We start from the raw sequence: 18,614 nt of genomic DNA on the forward strand, positions 1-18,614 counted from the left end.
GATCCCGGACCCCGCCGCAACTAAATAAATTGTTTAACCCCTAAACCACCGCACCCGGACCCCGTTGCCACCTATTTTAAAGTTATTAACCCCTATCCTGCCCCCCACTACACCGCCGCTACCTACATTAAACTCATTAACCCCTAAACCGCCGCTCCCGGAAACCGCCACAACTAAAATAAATGTATTAACCCCTAAACCGCCGCCACCTATATTAAACTTATTAACCCCTAAACCTAAGTCTAACACTAACACCCCCTAACTTTTATATTATTTTAATAAATCTAAATCAAACTTACTATTATTAACTAAATTATTCCTATTTAAAACTAAATACTTACCTGTAAAATAAACCCTAATATAGCTACAATATAACTAATTATATTGTAGCTATTTTAGGATTTATTTTTATTTTACAGGCAACTTTGTATTTATTTTAACTAGGTACAATAGCTATTAAATAGTTATTAACTATTTAATAGCTACCTATTTAAAATACTTACAAAATTACCTGTAAAATAAATCCTAACCTAAGTTACAATTAAACCTAACACTACACTATCATTAAATTAATTAAATAAATTACCTACAATTACCTAAAAATAAATTAAATAAACTAAACTATAGTACAAAAAACCCCCCACTAAATTACAGAAAATAAAAAAGAATTACAAGAAGTTTAAACTAATTACACCTAATCTAAGCCCCCTAAAAAAATAATAAAGCCCCCCAAAATAAAAAATGCCCTACCCTATTCTAAATTACCAAGTAACCAGCTCTTTTACCAGACCTTAAAAGGGCTTTTTGCGGGGCATTGCCCCAAAGTAATCAGCTCTTTTACCTGAAAAAAAAAATACAACCCCCCCAACATTAAAACCCACCACCCACATACCCCTACTCTAACCCACCCAATCCCCCCTTAAAAAAACTAACACTAACCCCCTGAAGATCTCCCTACCTTGAGTCATCTTCACCCAGCCGAGCCAAATTCTTCATCCAATCCGGGCGATGTGGTCCTCCATCCGGGCGAAGTCTTGATCCAAGCGGCAAAGAAGAGGTCCTCCATCCGGGCGATGTCTTCCTCCAAGCGGCATCTTCTATCTTCTTTCTTCTGGCTCCATCTTCAGACCGCCGACGCGGAACATCCACCTTCCCCGACGGACGAAGGTTCCTTTAAGGGACGTCATCCAAAATGGCGTCCCTCGAATTCCGATTGGCTGATAGGATTCTATCAGCCAATCGGAATTAAGGTAGGAAAAATCTGATTGTCTGATTCAATCAGTCAATCAGATTGAAGTTCACATTCTATTGGCTGATTGGAACAGCCAATAGAATGCGAGCTCAATCCGATTGGCTGATTGGAACAGCCAATAGAATGCGAGCTCAATCCGATTGGCTGATTGGATCAGCCAATCGGATTGATCTTCAATCTGATTGGCTGATTGAATCAGCCAATCAGATTTTTCCTACCTTAATTCCGATTGGCTGATAGAATCCTATCAGCCAATCGGAATTCGAGGGACGCCATCTTGGATGAAGTCCCTTTTAAGGAACCTTCATTTGTGGTTAGTCCGTAGGGGAATGTGGATGTTCCGCGTCGGTGGTCTGAAGATGGAGCCGGTAGAAAGAAGATAGAAGATGCCGCTTGGAGGAAGACATCGCCCAGATGGAGGACCTCTTCTTTGCCGCTTGGATCAAGACTTCGCCCGGATGGAGGACCACATTGCCCGGATTGGATGAAGAATTCGGCTTAGCTGGGTGAAGACGACTCAAGGTAGAGAGATCTTCAGGGGGTTAGTGTTAGGTTTTTTAAGGGGGGATTGGGTGGTTTAGAGTAGGGGTATGTGGGTGGTGGGTTTTAATGTTGGGGGGGTTGTATTTTTTTTCAGGTAAAAGAGCTGATTACTTTGGGGCAATGCCCCGCAAAAAAGCCCTTTTAAGGGCTGGTAAAAGAGCTGGTTACTTGGTAATTTAGAATAGGGTAGGGCATTTTTTTATTTTGGGGGGCTTTATTATTTTATTAGGGGGCTTAGATTAGGTGTAATTAGTTTAAACTTCTTGTAATTCTTTTTTATTTTCTGCAATTTAGTGTTTGTTTTTTTTGTACTATAGATTAGTTTATTTAATTTAATTTAATTTTAGGTAATTGTAGGTAATTTTTTAAATTAATTTAATGATAGTGTAGTGTTAGGTTTAATTGTAACTTAGGTTAGGATTTATTTTACAAGTTTAAGTATTTTAACTAGGTAGCTATTTAATAGCTATTGTACCAAGTTAAAATAAATACAAAGTTGCCTGTAAAATAAAAATAAATCCTAAAATAGCTACAATGTAATTATTAGTTATATTGTAGCTATATTAGGGTTTATTTTACAGGTAAGTATTTAGTTTTAAATAGGAATAATTTAGTTAATAATAGTAAGTTTGATTTAGATTTATTAAAATAATATTTAAGTTAGGGGGGGTGTTAGTGTAAGTGTTAGACTTAGGTTTAGGGGTTAATAAGTTTAATATAGGTGGCAGCGGGGTCCGGGAGCGGTGTTTTAGGGGTTAAACATTAATTTAGTTGCGGCGGGATCCGGGAGCGGCGGTTTAGGGGTTAATGAGTTTAATGTAGGTTGCGGCGGTGTAGTGGGGGCAGGATAGGGGTTAATAACATTAATATAGGTGGCGGCAAACAATTTATTTAGTTGCGGCGGGGTCCGTGATCCACAGGATAGGGGTTAATAAGTTTATGAAGGTGGCGGCGGTATAGGGGACGGCAGATTAGGGGTTAATATGTATAATGTAAGTGGCGGCGGGGTCCGGGAGCGGCGGTTTAGGGGGGTAATACATTTATTTAGTTGCGGCGGTGTAGGGGGGGCAGATTAGGGGTGTTTAGACTCAGGGTACATGTTAGGGTGTTAGGTGTAGACGTTTCCCATAGGAATCAATGGGATATCGGGCAGCAGCGAACATGAGCTTTCGCTATGGTCAGACTCCCATTGATTCCTATGGGATCCGCCGCCTCCAGGGCGCTGGCCCGGAATAGTGGTGAGCGTACCTGGTAGTAGTTTGATAACTACCAAAAGTAGTCAGATTGTGCTGAACTTGCATTCGGAATATCTGTAGTGACGTAACCATCGATCTGTATCGGACTGAGTCCGGCGGATCAAAGCTTACGTCACTATATTCTACTTTTGCCGGGCAGTAGGGGTTGATAACTAAGGCAAATCAGCCTCGCCACAAATATGCTGCGGAATTCCAGCATATTTGCGGTTGACGGCTTGATAACTAGAGGCCATAGGGGACAATCATTAACAATCCTTTAGAAAAGCTTTTCAAATGTATTCATAGGCATGTACAGAATGTGTACAATAATAATGCACAGGAGCCTTTTATTAATGCAGATGGCAAGTCTATATTATATGTATGTCTGCCTATCCTCAAAATCATTATTCAAAGCCGCATGTATGTTGTTACTATTGCTTTCTACTTGTTGCTCCAGGGCCCTATATTGAGTAGATCCTCTACTGACCTCACCACCAGTGTAGCTGTAGCCTTCTAAGGCACATTGGCCAAGGGTTCCATATCTAATTACTCCCATCACTCTTAGGGAGACAAAGCCCTACGGAGCACCACACTAATATACAACAGAAATGCCCCTATGAAAAGCTACCTTTGGGATAAAATAGACTGCTCCTGGTTGGTGACTAGTTGTGAACAAGCTATTATGCCTTTGTTTGCTCCCTGGAGGACACTTCTCTCTTATGAAAATTAATGGGGAACCTTGGGGAAAAGACACAGTGAGAATTTGAATCAAGTTTAAAGTTAAAAAATGTGACAATTGTGCTAGTAATTCATTTCAATATATATTTATCACGCCAGTTTAAGGAACATGAATCCCACAACTTTTCCTTTGTGATTCAGATAGAGTGTACAATATTAAACACGATTCCAATTTACTTCTGTTATCTAACGTACTTCATTCTCTTGATATTGTTTTTTGAAAGAGCAGAACTGCACTACTGGGAGCTAGCTGACTACATGGGCAATTGAGTGAGACAATCATAAGAAACATGTGTGCAGCTAACAATTATCAAACAATCATTTCAAGAGACAGAAGTGTGTAGCCACCAATCACCAGCTATCTTCTAGCTCCTGAGCCTACCTAGGTATTCTTTTCAACAAAGATTACTAGGAGAATGAAGCAAATTAGATAACAGAAGAAAATTGAAAAGTTGTATAAAATTGCGTTCTCTATCTAAATTGTGAAAGTTTCTTTTTAACTTAGCTGTCCCTTTAAATAAGCAATCTATATCTCAGTGTCATAAGCTATATATGTATGAATTACATAACTGCACACTATTTTGCTAATAGGGAAAGTTGAGGAATTACATCATGCAACAATTCAAACCAGTGTCAGTTCTAGGGAGTCTTGCAAGGTTCCATACACCCCCATTCATAGCTGTTGCCCCCAAAAGTCAAGGATGCCAGATGCCCTGAATATGCAGTGTAGATGCTTTTTTTAAATAAAGTCCAGGGAAGGAAAAGGGGGATTTACAAAAGTAATGTAGCAATAGGCAGTTAAAGATAAGACCCCCACCTGTACCCCTAAATACCTAATATTTTATGTTGTGGTGACCCCCCATATTTTATGGTCTAGAAACGCCCCTAATTAGCAGTTTGGGAAGACGCAGTCCCTGTGGCAATACTGAAAAATAGTTCCCTGCTTCAGACACAACTATTCTTATTACACTGTAGGCAGTAAATATAATGAGGCTTGTGACATTAGGGTACCAACCCCAGGGCCGGATTTTCCATTAGGCACAGTAGGCATGTGCCTACAGGCGCCTTGCAGTGAGGGGCGCCTGCCTGTCAGTAATAAAAAAAATAAAAAAAAATAAAAAAATGTTTGTTTGTTTTTTTGGTGAGGGCATTCATTTTAGTAAGATTTGTGCTGCCAGGTGCTTACAGAGTCGAGTGTTTCATTGGGAATATGTTACAGCAGTTGAGGGAGCCATGAAGGAGAGAGGGGCAAATATTAAAACTAAACCCCTCCCATTTTTCGCCAGGCATGTTTAGTTTCACTTTTATTTTATGTACTTCTGTTGCCTCACACAGCCAAGCTCCATGCTGATGTGTAGCAGACACTTTTTGTTGAGGAATGAAAGCTTCAAAACAACAGGTTAGGACTGTACAAGGCTTCTAATGCTGCCTAGAATGACAACATAACAAGCAGAACAATTTAACCCCTTGGCTACCAGAGAGGGTTGCAGTGTATTCACTTGTTATGTGCTGTAGGGCATTTTTATAACCAGGGGGTTAAATTCTGCTTCAATATGAATGTTTTTGTTCTATAAAGGCCTTGGAGGTTATGTGGGACTAGCTGCTCTGCTCTTTATAACAAGCTGCCAATTGTGATTTACAGCCTTTAGGGCACTTTGACAACAAAGTTTGTAGACTGTAAGGCTGTAAAATGTCTATGTGTGTAAACCACTCACATGGCATAATTGTTTGTATGTATGTATATGTATGTGTATGTATATATGTATATATATATATATATATATATATATATATATACATACAGACACATACACACACATCACATTAAAAATTGTTAATCTGTTCTTTTATCAAGTAAGTGTGGTATTTTTGTATTGTGGTAAATTTAATTTCTAATTTCTAATTTTAAACACATTTGTTGACCCCTGGATTACATATAATCTATAACATTCCATGTTTTCCTTTGAGAGCAACATCATATTATATTTATATTTCATAACAAAATAAATGCTACATCTGTGTGTATTTGTACCAAAAATATCAGAGTTCACAAGATTTTTTTCATGTAGTGGAAAAAATACCTACATTTTATGTTTTCTTCCACTGACTGCACAGGTTGTTGATGAGCTTGCATGCTGCTAGTTTTAATATTGCTATTGTTTACACAAAACTGTGTTTAACTCCAACAAAATGTTAAGCACATAGTCAAAGTCATCTCCAGAAAAGCAATACACTAATGGATTGTCAATAAACATGTCCTATGAGCCCATCTGGTTCTGCACAGATGTGTATTGCTGTCTCAGAACTGACATTGACTATGTGTTTAACTCTTTTGCAAGAGGCTAACACACTTCTGTGCAAGCACTAGTGCAATATTAAAATGCCCAGCAAACTGTCACATTTTATGTCCCTTTAAATAGGGTTTTCTTTAGAATATTTTGCATTAAAAGTTTAACATGATTTGTTTTTGTTATACATAATAGAAATTGTATGGTCATTTCAGTCAAGTGAATATTGATTTTTGGTGTAGCTTCCATTACAACAAATATTGCAATTGGTGTGTGTATTTGTGTATCTCCATAAAAGAGAAAATGTAATTTTACATCTAATATTTATTTTTAGTTGTCCTAAATAATAATAATAATAATAATAATAATAATAATAATAATAATAAGTCCTCATTTTTTCCCACTTTTTTTTTTTTTTGGGGGGGGGGGTAGGGGGGCGCTTCAGGTTTTTGTGCCTACAGGCACCTGAGATGTAAATCCGGCCCTGACCAACCCTAAACTACTGAGAATGTGTTTTCTGAGATATCTCTGTTTAAGCATAAAAGAAAGAAATAAACTAACCTGACACACTGTATTTCCTGCATTCTTTCCATCTGAATGTTTTAATGGCATTTGACATTATATGATTATCTATGGAAAGTTTTTCTAATGAATGTTTTTCCAAGACCCTCTGATGTCAATAAAGATTTATTGAAAGGAAATAAATCTGATAAAATTCCAACAGTAGTCCTTAGCCCCTTCTTGATTTATGGGTATCTTGTTTATATTTATTGTATGCTAAAACATTAGAAACGAACTAGTTGATTTACATTTTAGCACAGATATGTCTTAGAACATTGACAAAAAGAAAAAGAAAAGAATATACTTATAGCACTCCAGGGTCATATTTAATGATAGTAAACAAAGGTGAGGTATCATATCTCTAACTGAACGTTAGAGAATGGAAATGGGAGAGACAAGACACAAAATTAAAATATAACTTTTATTGGGGTCAAATAAAATTAGGATAAATTTATTAAAAACACACTTAGGTACCAAATGTAGTGAATAAATATAATTACAGGGTAATCAACGTACTGTCTGACGTTGCGTTCAAGCTACTAATAAGTATTTGCTACTGAGATGTAAATAATACCTGAATCTACCAGTTCATTTCCAATAGTAAGTGCAATGATTATATAGTTATTACACTCTAGAATGAGTGAAATTAATCGGCTGAAATGGGATGAACTTGCTGATACATGCAAGTTACCAACAGGCTCAGGTAGTAAGTTAAGGAGTACTGTCTCTTTAATTGCAAGTGTTAATATCACCAGTTGCAAAGTCAGTGTATCAATTAAACCGGCAATCTCTGCTTCCAAGTGTTATGCCACATTGTAGATATGAGATAATCTATAGTAAATTGCTCTTAATGTATGAGAGATGGTGAACAACAGTGTATTGTATATCAGCACTATGATTGAGATATTGTAACTCCACTGCCTTATACCTTATAATACAGTGTTGATGTTAGATAGCTATTGCCATGAATTAAACCGCACAGAAGCGGTCTCTATCTGTTGCACCTGAGTAGTAGTCAGTTAGGTATTATGTTGCTGATATACACAGATATATTAGGTATTAGGTTGTGGTTACCAGGGTTACCGCAACTGGTGGGCTAAAATAACTTGAAATAAAGTTACTATTGATAGTAATCCCACTCGTTTACAATATGTGATAAACTTAGCCTGTGTTAATTAAACCTGCAATCTCTGCTTCTAAGTTTTGTGACACACTGTAGATATAAGAAAATCTAGAGTATATTGCTCTTTATACATAAGAGACGGAGATCAATAGTGTGTTATATAACAATACTGTAATTCTAATGTCGTAACAACACTGGCTTTTGCCTTATGTTAAAGTGTTAAACTCTTGTGCGGTTAAATTCATGGCAATAGCTATCTAGTCTTAACACTTTAACATAAGGCAAAAGCCAGTGTTGTTACGACATTAGAATTACAGTATTGTTATATAACACACTATTGATCTCCGTCTCTTATGTATAAAGAGCAATATACTCTAGATTCTCTTATATCTACAGTGTGTCACAAAACTTAGAAGCAGAGATTGCAGGTTTAATTAACACAGGCTAAATTTATCACATATTGTAAACGAGTGGGATTACTATCAATAGTAACTTTATTTCAAGTTATTTTAGCCCACCAGTTGAGGTAACCCTGGTAAGTTCATCCCATTTCAGCCGATTAATTTCACTCATTCTAGAGTGTAATAACTATATAATCATTGCACTTACTATTGGAAATGAACTGGTTGATTCAGGTATTATTTACATCTAAGTAGCAAATACTTATTAGTAGCTTGAACGCAACTTCAGACGGTACGTTGATTACCCTGTAATTATATTTATTCACTACATTTGGTACCTAAGTGTGTTTTTAATAAATTTATCCTAATTTTATTTGACCCCAATAAAAGTTATATTTTAATTTTGTGTCTTGTCTCTCCCATTTCCATTTTCTAACGTTCAGTTAGAGATATGATACCTCTCACCTTTGTTTACTATTATTAAATATGGCCCTGGACTGCTATAAGTGTATTCTTTTCTTTTTGTCAATTTAAATTGTACACAGCACCCATCTCTTGCCAGACCTGGTGGCTAAATTAAAGAATAAGGGTCTTTCTAATTAAGTAGTGCCATTGGTATAACCAATATACTATCCATGTCTTAGAACATATTTATGAAAGTAGGAAAGCCTTTCATAAGCAAGAAATCATGATATATACAGCTTGTTAAAACATTTGTGTCCATTATTCCTACGAGGTAATTCATTGTGTTGAGTGTCACACCTTGTCACAAATGAAATCCAAATTCCACCACCCCTCCTTTTTTTATGTCCCCAGGATAGCCAAAACCAAGAAACAGAATATATTAATCCTGTCCATATAACTTAAAGGGACATTAAACCCAAAAAATTATTTCATGATTCAGATAGAAAATACAGTTTTAAACAACATTCCAAATTACTTCTATTATCTAATTTGCTTCATTCTTTAGATATGTTTTATTAAAGAAATAACAGTGCACATGGGTAAACCAATCACATGAGGCATCTATGTGCATCCACCAATCAGAAACTACTGAGCCTATCTAGATATGCTTTTCATGAAAGGATATCAAGCTAATGAAGCAAATTAGATAATAGAAGTAAATTAGAAAGTTGTTTAAAATGGTATTCTCCATCTGAATCATGAAAGAAAAAATGTGGGTTTAATGTCCCTTTAAACCCCTTCCTAGGATCAGCTAGACTCCACCAAAAGATTAGTAAGGTTCCGCCCTCACCCATTCTAGACTGAGACTCAAACCACTTAGGCTCCACCCCCTCACACCTGGTTCTAGATTTTATTTTAAGACACCAGAAGATGGGGGTTATCCTTGAAATACATTGTGGATTTGGCCAGATAAGATCCAGTTACAAGTGCAAGTCATTTTTTATTATTATTATTATTATATTTGTTTAAAACATTATATTTAAATAGAGTTTATATTAAATAAGATATATGGAATATTGATCATTTACTGAATTAGATTTTATTTTAAAATACTATTTTATATGACAACACTTTTTAAAAAAAAATGTTTTCATTATTATTATCATCGGTTATTTGTAGAGCTCCAACAGATTCTGCAGCGCTAATTTTATTGTGCTGTCTCCTTGGCGATATTTGGACCTTTTTTGTATCAAAGCAGCTTACAGAATCTACTTGTAATAGAATATGTATACACATTTATATTATGATACAGAAGATCAGGTTATTTTGTTTATATATTTATAATACATAATGTTACGTTTTGTTTTAATAATAAAAAGGGTTTGGAGCTATAAAATAATATATAATATAGAAAATCTACTTTATTTTTTCTTATAGATTGTTGGACTAACGTTGTCGAACAGCCTAGATGACCTGGCAGTTTTGTACTTGGCTACGGTACAAGCCATTGCGGTAAGCTGACTTTTTGTGGAGCTTCTATGTTCTTTTAAAATAAATAATGCAAGATATTGGCAAAGCTGACTTTATTACTAGAATATAAATTAAATAGATGTGCAAAATGGTATCTTCTATGGATATTATTATAATATAACATAGTCATATATTGTAAAACAGCTATGAACTTCAGTAAACAAAATCCTTCAAGGGATATGAACCAAAAAGTTTTCTTTTGTGATTGACAAAGTATGCCATTTTAAACAAAGTTTCAAATTTACTTGTATTATCAAATTTGCTTCGTACCCATGATATTCTGTGTTGAAGAGATACTTAGGTAGGTGTCCGGAGAACTAGGTGGCAGGAAATAGTGCTGCCCTCTAGTGCTCTTGAAATGGATAACATTCTTGCAAAACTGCTGCCATAAAGTGCTCCAGAAAAGAGCCGGCTACTAAACGTTTGTCACTGATTTTCAACAAAAGATAAAAAAGAGAACAAAGACAATTTGATAATAGTAGTAAAATAGAAAGTAATTTAAAAATGTGTTCTATCTGAATCATGAAAGAAACATTTTGGGTTTCGTGTCCGTTTAAATTGTAAGCTCACAAGCTTGTCGGACAGTTATGATTGTATGTTCTATATATATATGGGTCTGAGGAAGGGGTCTGCGAACCCCGAAACGTCACCACTTATTAAATGATTTATCCAGTGAGTGCATATATATATATAGGAGAATTTAGTAGATTGTTAAAAAATATCTTATCTATAGGGAAAAAAAATCAGATTTCTATCATCATCTATCCAATTACAAATGACAAATGTTGGAAGCATTTTAGGGATAAAGGAATCCTTTACATTTGGTGGAATTCTGTTCATATTAAAACATTGCAGGGTTAAATCATTTTATTATGGACAAACCCCTATAATGTAAGATTAAACTTCCTATTATTATTATTATTATTATTATTATTATTATTATTATTATTATTATTATTTTTATTATTATTATTATTATTATTATTATTATTTTTATTATTATTATTATTATTATTATTATTATTTTTATTATTATTATTATTATTATTATTATTATTATTATTATTTTTATTATTATTATTATTATTATTATTATTATTATTTTTATTATTATTATTATTATTATTATTATTATTTTTATTATTATTATTATTATTATTATTATTATTATTTTTATTATTATTATTATTATTATTATTATTATTATTATTTTTATTATTATTATTATTTTTGTTTGTTAAAAGACATTTTCCCATGTTAATATAAGCCCACTTTTTATGGTAATAAATGTGTCTTAAGGTCTTAGATCGGAGTCTTGAATTTAACAGGACCCCCCAACAGTTAATCAATGGATCATCATAGACAACAAATTGTTTTTAAATAAAAAGCTATTTACCTAAAGCAGCGGCCTGCGATTGGTGTTATACTGGGGACCTGGCAGTATAAAACCAGGTGTGCGTCTAAACCTAGAGCCTGGCTGTCTCTACATTGTGAGTAACCCCTTGGCGGGACCACCGGTGTGAATATTATCTACCTTTTAAAAAAAACTTATTGCACTATATTTTCTTTTCCTTGTTGTTGATGCTCAGGAGCAAGTACGTGTCTGGATCACAATATAACAGTAGTTTTCCAAGAATGCTTTGAACAATGTTATACTTTGTACAATCACTGCTGCCATCTAATGCTTAAAAGTATATAGCATTTTAAAAGGGCCCCAGACCGGTGCATGTTACATACCTAGGTATGCTCTCCAGCAAAGAAGATTAATAATTACATTTGATAACAGAATTATTATTTCTTTAATTGAATGCTCTATTTGAATAATAAAGAAAAATGATGGGTTTCATGTTCCGACACATTCTACGTTCTAATTTCTTAACTTACTTTATTTGTTTTCCTAGTTTGGTACAAGGCACATTCTTGATACAATGCAGACGGCCGGGCATCAAATCGGCACTTTGTTCCTCTGTGGTGGGCTAAGCAAAAACCCTCTCTTTGTGCAAATGCATGCTGATATTACAGGTGAGACCACAGCTAGAGACGCTAGATGCTTTACGTTTTTTACTCCTATCGACCAGGCTACTAAAGAGACATTAAAGCCATGATTTATAGTTGCATAGAATAAATCAGCACTTAAGCATCATATAAAGTACTTATAAAACTAACTTACTAGCAATAATTGCGTCGATTTGAGTCTAGTGATGTAAAATAAAAAAGCCTATTCCAAAGATCAGTAATGAAGAAAGGGTCATGGGACCGATTATCAAGCCCCGTATGATGCTAATTCCGTGCGAGCCTTCAGGCTCACCAGAATCAGGAGTTAAGAAGCGGTCATAAGACCAATGCTCCTTAACTCATCCGCCACCTCTGAGGCGGCGGACAGCAATCAGCACGATCGGATACAATCGGGCTGATTGACACTCCCTGCTATCGCGAATGTGCAGGGGGCAGCATTGCACAAGCATTTCACTAGAAATTCTTGTGCAGTGATAAATGCCGACAGCATATGATGTCTGAATTAATCTATGTGCGGCAGACATGATCGGCTACAGCGGATCATGTCCGCCTGCACATTGTTAAATCGGCCCCAAAATCTCAAGTTGGAGGATAGTATTTTCGGGAATCATTTATGGGAGCACTTCTTTAATGAAACGCTAGTCAAGACATTGTATAGTCATCCAGTAGAGGTGGCAGGGGCAAATGTTGTTAGAGAATTTAAAGGGACACTAAAGTCAAAATCAAACTTTCATGTTTTAGAAAGAGCATGCAGTTTTAAGAGACTTTCCAATTAAAGGGATAGTCTAGTCAAAATTAAACTTTTGTGATTCAGATAGAGCAGTAATTTTAATCCTATCCTACCTTAGGGACAGTGCCCAGCTTATTGATATACTGGACACCGTGCATTGGAAGGAAGACTTTACATGGGTAGTCATTGATGTGTGTTCTCTCTACACCTGTATCCCTCAAGAATTAGGGGTACAGGCTATAGAATTCTTTTTAAACAGAGAAATGAATTTAACAGACCTAACCATACAATATGTAGGAGATGTATTAAGATTCCTTTTATCTCACAATTACTTTTGGTTTGATGGGGTATTTTACAATCAGATATGTGGCACTGCCATGGGGGCTAAATTTGCCCCCGCATTTGCAAACTTGTATGTCTCCTGGTGGGAGTTGTCACATGTCTATTGTATACATAACCCCTGGCTAGAGAACATCTTATTATATGTACGCTATATAGATGACCTGTTGGTCATTGTAAAAAAGCCCCTTAAAGAGACAGAGTTTAACACATTCATTGAATATATAAATGGAAATTCATTTAATCTCAAATTTACTGGCATGTTCAATGACAACAGTGTAAACTATTTAGACTTAACATTACACATCAGTGACAATACAATCATCACCAGCAAGTTTCGTAAAGAGACGGCAGGGAATACTATTTTGCACGCCACCTCCCAACACCCTACACATGTAATTAGGGCAATACCTAGGGGACAATTCATTAGAATCCGCAGAAATACTAAATCTAATGAAATATATGAATCCCAATCTTTGGAATTAAAAAATAGATTAGTATGCAGGGGCTATAATGCAAATTCTCTTGAAAAATGTCGTAAAGACATAAGTGCATTCAATAGCATCTCCAAAAAACATGATTCAAGGAAAAAAAGAGAAATCTAGTTTTGAAGATCCAGTAGTATTTACTACGGCCTACTCAAAACAATATAATGAAATTATCAAAATCTTGAAAAAGCACTCCCATGTCCTCTTAGGGGATGACACATTGAAATCTTATGTCAAAAACATCAAATTTGTTCCCAAAAAATGTAAAACTTTAGGTCAAACCATATCTCCTAGTTTAGTCATGAAAACTGATGTAAATAAACAGAATTGGTTGCAACATAAGGGAAACTACAGGTGTGGTAGACGTAACTGTCTTATGTGTACACACATCAATGAGGGTGACAATTTCTCTAGTCACAGTACAGAAAATGAATATACTATAGATTTTTATGTCAACTGCTGCACCACATTTGTGGTTTATTTTATTACTTGCAACCTGTGCCAACTGCAGTACACAGGTCAAACCTCTAGGGAGGCCCGTAAAAGATTCAATGAGCATACTAGAGATGTTAAAAATTATAATAAGGATTCGGCAGTGGCAAATCACTTCAATGGTTATCATATGACAAATGAAGCTAACATAAATATCAAAATCATAGATATTGCAACCACATCCATTAGAGGGGGCAATACATTTAAAATCTTAGAGAAAAAGGAACTGTTTTGGATGTTAAAGCTTAAAACACGGTCACCCCTAGGGATGAACCGTGAATGTGATATTAATTATTTCATTGATAATTAATTTTATAACCCATGTTAACACTTCTCTAATTTTTGGCTTACATATACAGTAATCTTCCAGTTTTGTTATTGAACATTTTTTCATCTCATCCATATTTGTCAATATAACACCATATTACAGTATACTGTTTCAGATAAAGTGGTCTTAGTCACATATTTAACTCCTTTATTTCCTTAGTTATAATTTTTATTTAAAATTATCTTCCAATATACACAGTATTGTTTATTGTTTCTGTTATAATAGATTTATTTTCTGCTTGTTAATTAATTTTTTTCTTTTTGTACTTTACATCTCATGCTGATCCAGTGTACAGCTGTTTAATTTGTTATCTCCGCATATATTTGTATATTTCAATTAGAATAACAGAGGTTCATTACTTTTGTTTTTAACATTTTTCTTTTGTGATGTATCAATAGAGCAGTCTGCCAATCAAGGGTTAACAAACAAATGGCTGAATCTAATTAACTTGTACTCAGTGAACAGCCAATGAAACTTAGAGTTCCCCTTTTTATGCAGGCTGCCCTACATCACAAATCAGTCTATGAATAAGCGTCCTAAAGGGACGCGAAACTAGTCAGACAGCATACAGTGTCTCTCATACACTCCTGCCATTGTCTTTTTATGTGCGTGTTATCCAGTGTTTGTAGCTGGGAATTTTTTAATCTGTTTCTAATAAAGGATTTTTTTACTTGCATGGAACCCTCGTTGCAGTGCCTGCTTTCTACACGTCTCATGGATTCTATCTAGTGGCTTGGTTTCGCCACTGCTACGGCACTCCGTTTTCTTAGTGGGTTGAACTTGTTCCTTACAGACCGGTGTCACTTCCGGTCTATCTGCCGGGTCCACGGATGTTGCCAGCAACGCCGCATTCTTCGCAGTAATTTTAAGCAACTTTCTAATTTACTCCTATTATCAAATTTTCTTCATTCTCTTGGTACCTTTATTTGAAAAGCAAGAATGTTAGCTTAGGAGCCAGCCCATTTTTGGTTCAGCACCTGGGTAGTGCTTGCTGATTGGTGGCTACATTTAGACACCAATCAGCAAGCACTACCCAGGTGCTGAACCAAAAATGGGCAGGCTACTAAGCTTAAATTCAAATAAAGATACCAAGAGAAAGAAGAAAAATTGATCATTGGAATCATGAAAGTTTAATTTTGACTAGACTATCCCTTTATATCAAATTGGACACGGTCTTTATGTGCAAGAGTTCACAGTATATTCATATATGAGTCTACCATTGGCTGATAGCTGTCACATGCTACAGGGAGCTGTCAAATTGAATTACATTTTAAAATTTGTCAGAAAAAAAACTACCGCTCATTTAACATTCAGAGAAAGTGTTATTGTGTTGTCTTTTTATGATGTACTCGTTGATTGTGGTTCTACTGTATTTAATGGTATTAAGGACACTTGACATATGTATAAAGCTATCCTGATGAGCGGGGATAAAACATAAAACATTCGCTTCTGTAAAGTACAAAAACAGAAATCACTTTTTGTTTTGTGTCTATTCTCATGTGTGTGACACAGTAAAGTCAAAATTAAACTTTTATGATTCAGACAGAGCACACAATTTTAAGAGACTTTTCAATTTACATCTATCACATGTACTATGTTCTCTCGGTACTCTTTGTTGAAAAGCATACCTATGTAGGCTCAGGATTAGCAATGCACTAGCTGCTAATTGATGGCTACACACTTATGTCTCTTGAAATTATTGTTTGACATCGAAAAAGCAGGATCAGACTTTTTTTTTTTTTTAATAATCAGAATCTTACCGAGCTTGACACAAAATGTAATCTCCTTGGCAACGTTAACCAATCATAATGACTGTCAATCACCTACAACAGAATCGGTAAATGTGAAAAAAATACAACAGTCTCCTCTCTCACTCCTCAAGTAACATTGTCCCTATCAGTGAGGATTCATCATATAGTGGTGGTACGTGGGGTGTGTTTGTGTTAGACAGGTGTTTATTTTTTTATTTAATAAGTTGTTAATATCATTTACTGATAGCTTTACATTGCTATTGATGTTTTTACATTTCATTTAACTGTTGATGAAGAGGACGATGTGCTCACTATCTTTTTTTTAATTTGGAGTAATTCGGTCATCATCACAAAGGGCTGTCATTGTTGTCATTGGTACTTGTTATTTTTCATCAGATGTTTGTTATTGTTCGATCTGTGAGTGATCAGTGCCTCTGGCTTTTAAATTTGATGTGCCCAATTCGTTGTCGATATTTAATTGATAGCGTGTGAAACAGGATCAACAAGATTGGAATCAACCCCTAGGTGTTTACCACCTGTAATGAGGTTAAACGCATAGGGCTAGCTTACGAGTGGAGGGCTATTTTGTGCTCTCGCTTGCCTGTTATTTTTGCTAGATGGAGGCCCTTTTGTGCGTGTTGGGTTGCACTTATAAAGTTTAACGAAAAAAGTTGAACATTGAATTTTGCAACTGCGATAACGTATTCTCCCATAGAAGTCAATGGAGCATGCAAACTGCAAAAAAACACCCATACTGCGCGCTAACCCGATTGTGTTTATTTAAGTGCTCTAAGCCCAACATAAATTACCTTTACCTATATATATATATATTTATATTTATATACATATATATCTATACATAAATTATCTATACCTATATATATATTTTTATACATATATATATATACATTTATATGTATGGGTATATATGGTTGTAAATACATATACACATATAAATGCATAAATACATATGTACACAAATATAAATATATATTAAATACACAAACATATACATATTTAGGCATGTGTATGTATCTATCTCATGGTTTAAGCCCATTAATATGAGTACTGTACGGTTAAATATATTTGCAATGTATTTTGTGCAACTTTTTTGTCTCACGTAACAGTTAACCAGAGCTCTGAAGTAAATTTTGCTGGTGCATTCATTCGGATTTTCTTTTTGGTGAACAAAAATCCGATTTTTGGGGGGCGGAACCAACTAACAAGGAGAATGGACGCGTCTCTGCAGAGCTCCCACTTATAATACAGTTTAGAAGCTATAAACCAGTCGTTAAGGATACAGATTGTTATAAAAATGCAACTGGGACGTTTAATCTATGCTATCTAGATTAAACGTTTAATCTATGCTTAACAGAACTCCTACCAGCTATGATTCTTCCACCACTATCCTAATAATAGACAGTATATTACAGAGGGAACAGGCCAAAAACGGCGGGTAACGAATATCACGGCTCTAACCTGATCTCTATAAGCACTAAAGAACCCGCAGGCTTGCAGCTACCCGCACACAGAGGGAATGACATATAGATATAGAAGCCATGCTGGCCTGAAATCAATGATTGATCGGGGAAATAGAGAAATTAACGGCGAGCGAACCTCCATTACTACAAGAGACGTCACTGGCCTGAGGAAAGACAGAAGCCTACCTTAAAGTGCTAGTCCAGCTAAGGAGCCGCAATGCAGATGGAGCTCGTCACTTTACTTTTAGATGAACTCTCTACCCGCCTAGACTGGCACTATATGGCTTGCATTGATGCACTACATGGCAGAGTCGACTCACCCTCCCCAGCATCGCTCGACCCCAACACTGATACCTGTGTGGCCTAGGGCGAAGCAGTGGAGCCCCGACGCTGCTCTCAAGCGTCAGGCACTCTGAATCTCCAGTGTGCACAATGGGGAGAACTTGAGTCTAGCAAAGCTCACGTAGTGGAGAAGGTGAAACCTGCTGAGATCTCATCGCCTAATGGTGTTGCGGAGGCTCCAATGAAAGCGGACGCAGCCCTGGTACTTGGGGACACGCAGCAACCGGATCAGCTGAATAGATCACTCAGACCGTCTATACTACCCTATCACAGCCGTACCTTTATGGCTCAGAATGAAGTAGTTGTCGGTCTCGGATGGCCGGGGTTCTGTATAGTCCTATCGCCATCCTCATGGACTCTGAGAGATGCTTCCCCCAAGATTATTCAGAGGACTCCATTACCTACAGCAAGAGCCGGTGTGGGGTGACTTTGTTTTTCCATCTTAGAGATAGAGGTACCACCCTAGGATTCTGTCTCTCATGTAATGGACCTTTTGAATGATGGTCTACAGACCTGAAATAAAGGACTACCTACCCCCAAAATACTGTATACTCAGCTTCCCCTCCTCAAG

At 35.9% G+C, this 18,614-nt stretch overlaps 1 protein-coding gene across 1 annotated transcript in view; it reads left to right on the forward strand.

The window, feature by feature from the left end:
• The window catches only part of FGGY (FGGY carbohydrate kinase domain containing), a 665,661-nt gene that overhangs the window by 451,228 nt on the left and 195,819 nt on the right, over positions 1-18,614 (forward strand). The window contains exons 12-13 of the mRNA XM_053693628.1: positions 9,984-10,058; positions 11,978-12,098. Coding sequence (XP_053549603.1) covers positions 9,984-10,058; positions 11,978-12,098 — 196 coding nt within the window. The remainder of the gene's footprint in view (positions 1-9,983; positions 10,059-11,977; positions 12,099-18,614) is intronic.

Source organism: Bombina bombina, chromosome 10 (assembly GCF_027579735.1).
Source record: "Bombina bombina isolate aBomBom1 chromosome 10, aBomBom1.pri, whole genome shotgun sequence".
In the NCBI taxonomy this organism is placed as follows: domain Eukaryota; kingdom Metazoa; phylum Chordata; class Amphibia; order Anura; family Bombinatoridae; genus Bombina; species Bombina bombina.